Here is a 13,831-nt window from a genome sequence, read left to right on the forward strand (position 1 = left end):
GAAGACCAGAATTTCTCAGAACTTAAGTAAAGCCAAGGGTACAGAAATATGCCTTCTGTGTTATTCTAGAGACTGAAGCAGGATAATCACTGTAGCCTGCATGTTTGAGGCCAGCCTTGGAAGCACAGGAAGATCCTGACTTGCCATGACTGGAGGCTGGCTGTCAGTGTGTTAGCTCAGACCTGGGGCTTTAACCCATCTCTGCTTTCTTTCAACTTATAAAATACATCCTTAGATCTGTTAGGGGTAGGGGTAGGGGTCAGTTAGAAGTCCAAATGATACCAGCCTTATGGGGGGAAGGCTGGAGGAAGTGTCCTAAGAACCACATCTTACAGTGAAGAGCATTTGACATTAGGTTCAAAGAGAATAAATTAGAATCATAATCTCATCCTATGCTTCAACAATGGGCCATTTTCCCTTCTCAATGGAAACACTCTCCTTAGTCCCCTTCAGAAGCACCACCTTCAAATCTTATACATTATTTAGTGGATTCTTGGGGTGGGGGCTCCGAAAAGAAAATAAAGAGTTCTATTTGGGTGAGTGGAAAAACATAGACACAAAGAAAGGCTAAGTGGTTTACCCTATGGCACAATCGTCTTCTGGTGTATAGAACATGAAAATTCAAGTTCATGTTGTGGTCGACAAACAACCATGCACTCTAAAATAAATACTGCCGATGGAGAGATCAAGGTGGGAGGGAGACAGGACGCATCAATATTGAATACAGGTAAAACAGAAGATTAAGACAGACCACGTAAAGTGCATTGCCAGTGCAAGCTCAGTTGAAATGAGAGCTTGCTTTCATTCATACATGATCTTTGTATTCAACTCATACTTGTGGTGTTGCACGTGTGTGAGGAGAACCAGAGGCAGCAATGTTTAAAACAAACATAATTCCGACAAGGAGGCAGCTGTGTAATAATCCAGGAAACATAGAAAGTCTTAAAGTTAAAACTCTTCCCCCTTCTTTTAAAAAATTATCTGGACTTTGATTGTGTAATTTTGGGGTCTGGGACAGTGATGAATCAAACATTTTGGAAACCTTTGAAATGCTGATGTATTTGTGGTTGAGAATTCAAGGGCATATCTCCCCCGCTCACCCCCACAACCCCCTTCTTAACTACCATATGCTTCAAACACAATCTCTGTTATATATCAGCCAGACTTTGGAGTTCACAAAAAGGAGGAAAGGTTCAACATAATTGATGGAAAATCTACTTAATTCTACAGAGTGACTAATTCTCTAACATAATAAATTCATTCAATGAGAAAAAAACAACTTCCTATTTCCACCCCTAATCAACACTTAAGAGAATCAAGGTTGTTTGTTGTTTTGTTTTTAAATATTTCTAAAATACAACACTGTTTTACATGGAACCTGGTAAAATCTCTCTTGACTTCTCTTTCTAATAAAATTGAGAAGTTGGGTGGAATTAGGGAATGGCCTTATATTTCAGGATGAAGAAAATCAATGACTCAGAAGAAAACCTGAACTCTGACGCTGGAGATGTCAAAAGGCGCCACCAAGCGGCAGATTGGGAAAGTGCAGCCTCTTCTGATCAAGCCCCTGGGGAGAGCCTGCCACCACAGAAGAGCTGCCTAAACAGCTTGGCACCTAAACACCAACACGTGGCGGTCAGGTAGAACATTCCATTTCATTGTGGCTTTACAGTTTCCAAGGTTAGGTAAGTAGATACCACTATCAGCATCTGAGTCAGAATTCTTATATATTGGGTTGTGAGCCTAGCCTTTAACGGCTGAGCCACCTCCCCAGCCCCCGAGTCAGAATTCTAATCCAAGTCATCTGATTTAAAACACAGCTGTGGGGCTGGAGGGACGTCCCTGTAGTTAAAAGTACAAACTGCTCTTCCAGAGGACCTGAGTTCGTTCTCAGCACCCACACTGGGCAGCTTGTTGGCACAAGACCCTTGGTAACTCTAGATCTAGGGGATTCAATCAACTCCTCTGGCCTCTGTGTGCGGCTGCACTCAAGTGCATTACCCACCCCACCCCCCAGCCCCATCTTGTAATCTTAAAACAGTAAAACAAATCTTTAAAACACAGACCTGTGAATCTCTAATCTAAATGTAAAAATCACAGATCTAGAAGAAATGTTAAAAGACTGTAAAAAAATGCTTGAGGTTGGAGTGGTAGGTAATTCTTCCTTCTAAACTGCAGGGAAGACTTGTGGCTTTTTTTTTTTTTTTAATAAAAAGAAAGAATGGCTGAAAAATACTTATCATGAAAGTTTTTTCTAGATACGTATATGTGCACGCATAAATTAGTATACATCTTTTGCTTATTGAAAACATACACAAAAGTTGTACAAAACGTGAAGAACAATGTCAAGAACAAAACGCATGCTGCACACCACTCCGAACAAGAGCTGAGGTTAGGTCCGTTCACTTCAGTTTCATTCCTTTTTTATTCACATGTATTGTTTATTATTTTATTCTTGTTGAAATGTTTAAATCAATATTAGAGAAATAGCATGTTTTCATTTTACCCAGGATGAGCAACTTTCTAAACTGGTAAAGTACAAATTATAAGACAGTATACTCTGACTTATATGTAGTGACGTAAATCTACATTGTGACCTCCCAGAAAGTGCGTCAGAGATAACTAGTCTCTCCCCTTCATGTGTTCACTGCAGAGGAGAAATATGGACTTGCCTTGCCCCCTGGCTGCCTGAACCAAACAGCCACGCATCGCGCTGAGGATAACTCTCTGCCTAAGCTAGAGTGTTATCCAGGCTTTGAGTGAAAATGCAAAACCAGAGGACATCACCTGCATGTGAAAAGACTCCTCAATGTTCCTGATGTTCAAGTTTGCTTCTGTATCTAGCACACAGTGAGCACACGGTGAGCACACGGTGAGCACACAGTGAGCACACTTGTACATCTCTGCTCAGCATGGCTGGCACTGGATCTCATTTGGGCTAGGGTCCCAGCTATCTGAATTTTTACAGGAAACATGTATCTGTAAGTATCAAATTCCCAGTTGATACTTTCTATAGGGATCTGGTCTCCTGACCTTACTATTCTATGTATAAAAATTCACCCAGCTTAATCTCAGTGTCTTCTATGAATGCATCTTAAGGTGATTCCCTGGTCCCCCTGCCCGCTTAGTTTGGCGGTCCACAGCGTCAGTGCTTGGCTCTCTGTCTCATGACCCTTCCCGGTTGCTTCAGAGGAACTCCTTATTGCTTGCTGATTACAATCTTCCCAGCATTTCCTGTCATTCTCCAAAACGTTGTAATTCTTTATGGTGATGTCACCCAAACACCACGTGTTTATCTGCTTTGTGCATTTTGGGTCCTTTCCGGTAGGTCTGACTGTTGAGTATCCACAATGCCAAGCTATCGGTGTAGTTGCTGAGCCGATCGATCTACTTAGCTTTTGACACTAGATGTGATGACTCATATTTGATTCAGCTGAGCTTTTAGGAATCTTTCTCATGTTGAATTAACATTTCCTTTTGTCCTTTTTAATAACCAACATTACAAGCAGTGATCAGCACAAGTTGTAGGAGATTGTGCACAAGCCCATAGTCTCTTGAGGGAGTCTGCTGACCTGGACACCTGGCTATCTTATTACATCTACCAAGCAGAGGGAGAAGCACTGGAAAGTCCATTATCTTTCCGGTTATAAGCAGAAAATTATATAAAGCTTGTTAATTATCTGAGAAAAAAATTCAAAGCAGCTAAATAAAAAATTTCCAACTGCCTTTGAAAACAGCTCTGTGAACTTACTCTTAGCCCACGTCATTTCCTGAACCAAGCTAACCTCTTCCTGGGTCATGAAGGGCAGAGCAGGGAGAAACAGAAGTTTGTCAAGGGAAAATGGAAGCAGAGAAGATAAAGGACAAAAGGGACTAAAAAGACTTGTTTGTGAGCCTAACTGGAGTATAGATGAAATGGGAAAAAGCTAACAGACACTCTAATATTTTTGGTTTTGATTTTCCATAAAAGAAAATGCTACATGTTATACTTGTTCTGCTGAAATTGGAATTAGCAGTGTTTCAGTGTGCATGTTGTCCAATAACATAGTATTGTTTCTTCTTCCTTAACTTGCAATCTCCTAACAACTGTACAACTTGCCATTTCTTGACACACTCTTCTTGCTTGTCTATTGCCCTGGTGTTCAGGGCTTGTTCACTTGTCACCAGACTTTTCCCTGGGTGTTCTAGCCCGCAGACCTCTACCTTCTGAAAACGTCACCGGACAGCTGGCACAGGCAGCCCCTTCTCCTGGTTACAGAGAATAAGGAGTAGAGACATGCGTGCCACCTGCCATGAGAGCCTGTTTCCTTATGCAGAATGACAGCAACTGTAGAGAGCATGCCAGGGCCATCTACCAGGCATTTATCATTCACAGGAGTGCCCCAGTTCCATACACTACTCCATCATGGGCACTGCTGCTATCTGAAACCTATCTAGGGTGCTTGGGTAGGTGCTCAGTTTTACTTCAGTGCGATAACTGTGTCTCTTACCCAACTGTACAACTGAGGCTACAGGAAACGGTAAGCAGGGTCCAGCACAAGACTTTATCGTAAGGCAAAGGGTACGCTGATGTCAAGGGGCTGTGCAGATCTCCAGAGAGGGTTTGCTGGGTGGTAAAGGATGTCTCTAGCAGACCCGGATCAGTTATCTCTTGTATGAGATATGCTTCTAATCTCGACGTGGCGCTACCACAGCAACACCCCTATCTCTGGGGATCTGGAGCATCAAACGAAAAGCAGACTTGCCAATTCTCATTGTTCATCATGAACTGTTGCAGCATAAACAGTTCTAGCACTCCATGTTCTTAAAGATCGTTCAAAGAAAACAATTACTTACTGCCTTCCCACGTACAATGCAAGAGATTCAAAGCCCCTTCCACCCTCTTCCAGTGTGCAAGATGAAAGAATGCATATGCTATTGCTTCACTGTCTCCTCTCTTCAGGATGTGCTCTGGTGGGAGGATTAAGCTTTTCATTTCTAGCAGATACTGAAATTAAAAAAGCAGGAGACAGATGTGTTACTGTACAGTGATTATGAATTCAACACGGAAATAGGCTGGCTTCCCTAAAACCATCATTCACAAACATTCATCAAACCTCCAACCTCAAGGCTACATTGAAGGCAATTACTAAAACACCCAGCAATACTCAAGTTATTGACAGCTGATTAGCTTCGTACTAGTTTTCTTCCATGGAGACGTGTAGGCTAAGATACTCCAATCAGAAAAATTAATATAGGCTCAAACAGCAAAAGGAAAAATGTAGAAGACAATGATTTTGTATAATTTTACAACCACAATGAAAATACGTGAACTAGACATAGGAAGTAACAGTTCTGCGAGCCACCTGCACTAAGGATGTGACACTGGGTAGCACTGCCCATGCAATTTGTCTATCTTGTCTATCAAGAAGGATGTTGTTTTGTGGAAGGAACTATCAGCACATACTCAGATGTGGGAACAAGGAAGGCTGTCAGCTTGTGTGCAGGAAGATCCAAGAGAATAAAACACGCTCCAAATTACAAAGACCTTCTAGATCTTCCCCAGAGACTGAAGGGACTGGAGGTTCCATCTGTCATTCCCATTCAGGACAAATGAGCTGGGGTACAGTCAAGACCAGGTGTGCCTTTCCTGGGGAATAACAGGGAGTCTAAATTTCCATTTCCATTCCTCTGTATTTCCTATAGACAGAGATGTGGGCAAGCTTGGAACAGTTTCCTGGCACTACGCTCTTCCTTCTCCCCTTCTATAATCTATCCCCAAACGTATCAGGTACACACAGCACTGCTGCAGCTGCCCCACACTACCACCGCTACCACTTTTATGGACAGCAAACATAGGCCTTACAGTGACGTTTAATTACCATGACATGAGTTAAAAATGATAAAACAAGTTTATAATTTTTAATATAAAAAAGAACTGCCCAGTTTCTTTCTGTCAATGGAAATGTGAGAAGGAGAAAAGTGTAGAAGACTCAGTATTAGACTATTGCTAGCATTAAGTAACTCATAATGGAATCTAAAAGATACCAGATCATGAGGAATCCTCCTCATGCATACAATGAAGGCCATGGCACAGCTAGCTCTTTCACTGTCCTCTATGGCCCATGGAAGAGGTTTATCATAATGATGATTTGAACCTGAATTCCAAGGAGCTTTTGGTCATTTGCTTTTTGTGATACCAGAAGCTACAGATTTCTTATGTTTGCCTTAAAATGGTGTAGGACAAAAATCTTCCATGGAAAGTAATGCTATCAATCCAACCAATGCTATAGTTATAATCAAAACATAGTTAAATTAACTATAATATAAATACAAAGGGCATCGGTTGTGCTCAAATACAGCTGCCTATCCCCTCATGATTCTGGTATCTTTTAGATTCCATTGTGAGTTACATAATGCTAGCAGTAGTCTTATAATCCCCAAGACTATGAATCATCATCAAAAATCTAGAACTCACACCGTGCTATGGACTACATAGTTTAGAGTCAGAAAGCAAGGAAGAGCCTCTTCTTGCCATCAGTAATCGTCAGCAAAACTAATGAGGCACAAATCTTATCTAATGAGAGCTCAGAAGAAAACCTTGACCTGAGCCTTTAGTAATCATTCATAAATATGCTGCCAATCAGTCAACTTCAAAAATGAGAAAGATGCTATATGAATTATATGAAACTAAATATGAATAAACTGGCTTAATCAACTCAGGGAGAGTGGAGCATTTCCAAGTGGCATGGCAGCTGAGAGAAAAGTGTAAACTACTTTTCTTTTTATGTCTAGCGCTAGGAAAATCTCTTAAAAGTACTTTATTTCACATTTTCTCTTGGACTAAAGGACCTTCAGCAATAGAAGACATAAGAAGAAATTAAATAGGTATTTCCCTATTTGTGGGTTGAAAGTAAATTGGGATACACAGTGGAGGAAACCCAGGTGGCGGGCTCAGAAAATTACCAAGGACCTTTCAAGGACCTTATGTGGTGGTTGTGTAGTTACTTTAATTAAAATTAAACAACATAGAAATTCAGTTCGATTTCACTATCCATACTTCACATTCTCAAGTGCTGCATGTAGCTCATGACTGCTGCATTGGAAATTTGAAAGAACATTCACATTACTACAGAATATTCTTTTGACCAAAACTGAAAATAACTAGACCAATTTTTAGATGGACCTTAGGCCTAGCACTGTTGCAGGGCTAAGAACCTGTGACTAGATAGGTCATAGGCCCTAGCAAAGAACCTACTATTACTATTACTATTACTATTACTATTATTCTACATATGTATGTATGTATGTATGTATGTATATATATATATATATAATTAAATTCACTTTAATTATTTACCCTTAAAGCAATAAATTGGTTTATCTCTCAACTCTCAATAGACAATCTTATTTTGTCAGTGATATTAGTTCACAGAGAGACCTACAATTGGCCAACATGAAGAGAATGAGGGGCCCTAAATGTGATGCCTACAGCACACCTCCTCCTAAGCTATAAGCAAAGAAAGGGCAGCAGAAGATTACAGAGCCAGAGGCAATAATACTACATTAAAACAGTGTCTTCTAGACACAACAGGGCAGTTGGACACACAAGCTCACAAGAGTTGTAGGTGCACAAGATCAAACCAAACAAAATCCCAACATGGAGGTGGGAGGTGACCATAAAGAGCAGCTGGGAATTATTGGAAATTGATGAATGGTAAGAAAAATTATTTTTCTTCAAGGTTGTGGCCCCATCCCAACAGGCTAGCCATGCTTCAGTAGATACCACCCATGTGCATGCTGCACTGAGCAGATTCAGTGGGAGTAAAAATAAAAAAGTAAAACCTAAAAACAACAACAACAAACCCAAAAACAAAGACATGATGTTGGGAGAAGATATGGTGGGAGGAGGTGAGAAAGGAATTGAAGTAGAGGGAATAGGAGTGACTTTGAACACAGAGAAGTCAAGCCAGTGCTCACTTAGAGCTTACACTCCTACTGTCCAGTGTTCATGGTACTGGAAGGTACTTTGCACAGCACCAGAAGAGACAAGTAAACACTAACCCAGCCGCCAACTATTTTACCCACATGCAATTAGGGCACATGAGTTGCTAGAGTACCCAACCACTGTCTCACTGGATTTAAGGCCCACTTTGTGAGATGGAACCCATGCCTGCCACTGCTCGGGTGGCCAAGAACCTGAGGCTAGATAGGCCATGGAACTACAGAATGTCAAATACTATGTTCTGCTAAAGGACCATAGCAATAAAATGACTCCTAAAGGCATTCTGCTATCCTCATAATCAGTGTCCCACTTAGCCATCATCAGAGAGGTTTCTCCAGAAGCAAATGGGAACAAAAAGACCCACAGATGAACAGTGTATAGTGAGAGACCTTGGAACACTCAGTCCTAAATGGTACGTCTCCATCAAATCTCTCCCGCTGGGGCTCAGGGAACTTTGCAGAAGAGAAGGTGGAAGGATCGTAAGAGCCAGTAGTGATGGAAGACACCAAGGAAACAAGGCCTAGACACAACATGGCTGCTGAGATGTGAGCACAGAAGGCGGTGGCAGCACGCACAGGGCCTGCACAGGTCTAAGCCAGATGACGTCCTAGTGTGAAGATGCTCAAGTAAACATGGGCTCTCTCCTTAGCCCAGAAGCTCTCTCCAATTGACAACTACTTGCAAAAGAAAAATTAGTTTTCTCTAATGTAGTCTCACTGAGTATACAAACCACACTTAAAGGCAGGCCCATGCTCAAATGGCCAACAGGGAACAAACTCAATGTTATTTTTGGAGGGATTTTGTCTCATAATGCTTTATCTCGGCATATTTTTGACCTTACAGATCTTTTGCTTACATAGAATGGTCTCCAATTTTTTTAAGAGGATTTCTGTGTGAATGAATGCTTGTATTTGCATCCGAATGTGTTTCTTATGTTTTTTTCTTAGGCTCTATTTTTTTTTTATTAACTTGAATATTTCTTATATACATTTCGAAAGTGTTATTCCTTTCCGGTTTCGGCAAACATCCCCCCCCCTCCCCTTCCTTATGGGTGTTCCTCCCCACCCTCCCCCATTGCCGCCCTCCCCCAACAATCATGTTCACTGGGGGTCAGTCTTAGCAGGACCCAGGGCTTCCCCTTCCACTGGTTCTTAGGCTCTATTTTTTCTTGTTTGTTTTGTTGTTTTTTTTTTTTCTTCTGGTTTTGTCTATTGATTTTCTACTACAGAGGAAAAAATGGTATGGATGAGTGGTTGGGAAGGTGAAAAGGATCGTGAAGGAGCTGGGAGAGGAAAAATTGTGATAAGAATACATTGTATGAAAATTCTATTTTCAGTAAAATTTAAAATTATATTTTAAAAAATCACATTGTAGGGTTGGGATTTAGCTCAGTGGTAGAGCGCTGCCTAGCAAGCACAAGGCCTGGGTTCGGGTCCCCAGCTCTGAAAAAAAAAAAAAAAAGAAAAAAAAAAAAAATCACATTGTATAGATGCACAGAATTCTATAAGAATTCTATAAGAAAGCTATAAGAAAAAAGTCTACAAATACTCATGGAAAAAATAGATACTCCTTGAAAATGAATATGCATTGTAATAAAAGTATAATATAATAAAACAAAATGTGATTTTTAAACCACATATATATGCCCTTGAAAAACAATAGTAAATGTGAGATGAAATGATTTCTCATTTGGCAAACGGAATGGAATGCAGTCACATGGCTCCAAGGGCATCATCCATAGTCCACAGTGTAGGCTGTGAGGTGGCGCTCTGCTCCCCTCTAAGCTCCCTCTGCTCTTGATGTATGTCTCTGTTCTATATAGCACCCTGCTTGTACATGTCCCTTTCTCAGCTCATTCACAAAATCCTCAAGAACATGGCCTTTGTTGTCTTTATCTTAATTTGTCTCACTACTCCTTTGAAAGCACCTTGGACATATATACGCTAAGTTAAATTCAAACATTATTTCCCAAGAACAGCCTCAAAGTGAGCACTCCTGACCTAGTCAGAGTAGTGAATTCACCCTGGAGACGTAGTGCTCCTTCACACTGTATCTATTTTACGGCAGGAAGAGCTTATGTCTATAGTGGAGATTTATACTTCTTATAGTTCCAAATAGAGTGTTGGCTGTAACCAACCGATGAAGGCTAATAACAACAATGTGCTGTGTTTTGGGCCAAGCTTAAAACGGCTGGCAATATCAGGTCTCAACATGTGCAACATTTAAATTAGAAAGGCATGGAACAACATTTCACATCCTACTTGTCAAGAGGAAAATAAATGGAAGAGGGCAGATCCCTATCCACAAGTATGCAGAAATCAATTAGGCTAACTGTACTTTGCAAATCAGAGCACATGCTCTGCCTGTCTGTATTAGCGACTTGGTTTCTATTAGCTAAGTCAGCATTCTGTGCTATCTTGCCTGCATCCTACCTCTAACATCCTTCCCAAATGCTCAACCACACTAGTTGAAGAGCAGCACTTCTAAAGGTTTCGGAAGCAACTTTTCAAAGTCAATTTGTGTCAGAATTGTGTTCCTTATGCTTGATACATTCGCACGTAAAGCCGGAGCATACATAGAGAAGTAGAGGGCTCTGATCTGTAGTGAGTGGTGCCTGCTCCGGCAGGATGAAGCTGGCTCATTTATGAGGAAAGCTGCCACAGAAATTATTCCAAGTGACAGACTGCCAAGGTTTCCCTTTTCAAGGTATAAACTCCGTAGCAACTTGAGGAAAAATGACTCCCAAGTTATCCTTCACATAGATACTAATGCAAAGGAATTTATTTTTTCACATTTCTGGAATGTTCAATACCAACAATACCATTAATCACATGAAAACCATCAGCAAAATATAGGGATAAATAAAGTGTGAGAGACCAGGACCATTAAATCCCGCACATTAATATGATAGTTATCAAGTCATTCTCCAAAGCCCAGTGGAAGGGAGTGCTTGTTAGCACAGAAAAGGTTATGACAGTCTGTCATGCTATATATAGCAGATTGTTTTGATAACAAAAATGTTTGGACATTAAAAAGCATGGGAAGATATCGGGTTAAAAGTTAAGAGTAGCTAAATTTTTATTATGGAAGATTAATTTCTTTTGTGTTAAAATACAGAATTTTTGTAGTGACCATTCTTATGTTCCTTCATCACTTCCCTCTGTTATTACTTTTACATATGGATCAGCAGTGCGGGCACTTCCTGCTTCTGCAGGGACCTCAGCTTGGCTCCCAGAGCCCACACTGTCTCCCAGCCACCTGGAACGCCAAGTCCAGGGAATTTATGCCCTCTTCTGCCCTGTGCCAGCTCCTGCAGGTCCATGCTGCATGAAAAAATATACAGCCAAACACACATGTACAATAGAGTAAATAAGTAAGTGGACAGACCTGGGGAACAGAGGAGTTCGAGGGGAGAGTGGGGAGGGTAGAGATGTAAATCTAGCATTCTCGTATTTGAAATCCTCCCCAATAAAATATACATTCTGGTTTTTAAAAAAAAGTGACATTTGAAATAGGAGCAACATATGCTGAGGTTCACTGTTGACTGCTACTTGGACTCAGCAGTGTGCACGTAATAAGATAAAATGTCCCAAGTAACTGTGGTCCCTTCAGCCATCACTGTCACAAGGAGGAGGTGTGCATACAGGGTCCCTGTGTCGCCTCCTTCTGCCGGCCACCTGTCTCTATGCGTTGCTATTTGGAATCCTGCTCTACAGGATCGCCATGAGTTTGTGTACGTCATCTAATTGCTTTGCTCTTCAGTTCGTTCATCTGTAAAAACTGAGCAGCAAAGGCATGTTACTGGTGTCTATCTTAGAGGTTTATTGCTGGGAAGGGCAATCATGAATGCAACAACTCTTATAAAAAAACATATTTAACTGGGACTGACTTACAGCTCAGGAATTTAGTCATGGCAAGAGACATGGCAGCATACAGGCACACATGGTGCTGGGGAAGAGGCCAGGATTTCTATATCTGGATCCACAGGTAGCAGAAGGAGACTACATGCCACACTAGGGATAACTTGAGCATTTAAGACCTTCAGCAAGGCCACACCTACTCCAACAAAGCCACACCTACTCCAACAAAGCCACACCTACTCCAACAAGGCCACACCTACTCCAACAAGGCCACACCTACTCCAACAAGGCCATGCCTCCTCATAGTACCACTCCTTATGGTCAAGGATTCAAACACATGAATCTTTAGAGCCATTCCTATTCAAACCACTACAGGGTCAAAGTTTAGAAATGAGACCTGATGATATGGAAAACATTTACAAAGTACCAATGATTAAGTGCCTGTGCATACACTGGACAGCAGATCATTTTACTAGTCTTCCTAAAACCAGCATGAAGAAGTCAAAAGGACACAGAGAAGTGTGTCTAGGACTCAGGGGTAGAAAAAGGATGGGGTTGGGGCTGCCTCAAGATGTAAAAAGTGGCTGGAGGTTTGGTGAGTGCCTCACTGGTCCAGCAAAACACAAGACGCACTGGGTGCCAACGGTTCCTAAAGAAAACGTGTGATGGTCTGCCGGGTACCAGAGGCTGAGGAGGAGAAACAAAACAGAATAAAACAAGAACTAAGAAGCAGCCCTAGGATCTGGGGGCTTAGGTTGGGGCAACTTTGGAGCCCTTGGCTGGGGAGCTCATTCCAAGGAGCAGTACCAGCAAGAGCAGCATGTTTTGTCAGAGGGGGCTCCTTAGAGACTCTCTATGCTTGAGAAATGTAACTTTAAAACCGTTTTCTGTTCATTTTCCTTTGGGTTCTGCTTCTACAACATATCTTCTTACTCTCTTGCAAAATGACTCTGGAACAAAATATGGCTCAAAGAAATGTATATTAAAATACCATTTCTGCAATATACCATCGATATACAATATCACAATCTGGCAGCATAGTTTGAATTTCTGCTTCCATGCTTCAAGAATCTTTAAATGGTAACTCACTAAACATTGTTTCCTAAATTGGATTAAAAAGCAATTTTATCCTCTGTCAATCAGCTTTACCAAGATATAAAGAGAAGATTGCTTTAGTGTATACATGAAGGAAAATTCCCATCATCCTAACAATGAGTGCAGACACCTCATTAGCATATATAATTACTGAGATGTTTTCCTTCACATCCCTCTTGAAATCACTGCAAAATGAATTTTTAAATTGACAATAGATGAACTTTTTAAGAGAAATAAATGGTGCATTTTGAAGAGAATGCATTTTTGTCATAACTTTAATCCTTTTCTGTATTTTCTCACATCTTCATATTATTCTAGACTTTGATTTAAAAACGTAGTTATCAATTAGGTGAGGTCCTTCAATCAATATTCTGAGCAGAACAGGCTGTCCTGAGGGTAAATTGAGTATTGGTGATGTAGTATGCATCCTTCCCTAGGAGGAGGCCCACATCCCCTCCTTCCTCCAGGATGGGCCTCACGAGGAAGGAACATGGCTAGGTGCTTTGGAACTTCAGGAAAATTAAGACAGACGCTTTCTCCTATGGCTGATTGTGATTTCTCTTGAATACTCAATCCACAATATTCTGGCGCCACAGGAGCTTAGCCACAGCTCCTTGGCCTGCCTATGCAGGTCAAAGCAGGTGTGGGGCCTCCAGGTCTATGGGAGGTGATCAGCCTCTTTAGAGATTCTGTGCTAGTGGTGGCCCTAGGACATCTGTTGTACGTTTTCTAGACTAGATTCATAAGTAGTTTGTACTGCTGGGTACTGTAGTGTGGCTATGAAATGTCCTCTTTAAGAAAAGCAGCAAGGACAAACAATGTGTTTAAGAGAAGAGCTGCTTTAAAGGTCTTCAAATTCTCTTCTCTGTCCCTCTCAGTCTCTGTCTTTCTG

At 41.2% G+C, this 13,831-nt stretch overlaps 1 protein-coding gene across 4 annotated transcripts in view; it reads right to left on the reverse strand.

Moving 5' to 3' along the window:
* Positions 1 to 13,831, reverse strand: part of St7 (suppression of tumorigenicity 7) — a 233,844-nt gene that overhangs the window by 14,214 nt on the left and 205,799 nt on the right. For 3 of the 4 annotated variants that reach the window (XM_032906915.1, XM_032906916.1, XM_032906917.1), the window contains one exon: positions 4,837 to 4,987. In XM_032906915.1, coding sequence (XP_032762806.1) covers positions 4,837 to 4,987 — 151 coding nt within the window. Of the gene's footprint in view, positions 1 to 4,836; positions 4,988 to 13,831 lie in introns of those variants that run through there. The other variant, XM_032906918.1, reaches the window with a different exon arrangement.

This window comes from Rattus rattus, chromosome 6 (genome assembly GCF_011064425.1).
Source record: "Rattus rattus isolate New Zealand chromosome 6, Rrattus_CSIRO_v1, whole genome shotgun sequence".
Classification (NCBI taxonomy): domain Eukaryota; kingdom Metazoa; phylum Chordata; class Mammalia; order Rodentia; family Muridae; genus Rattus; species Rattus rattus.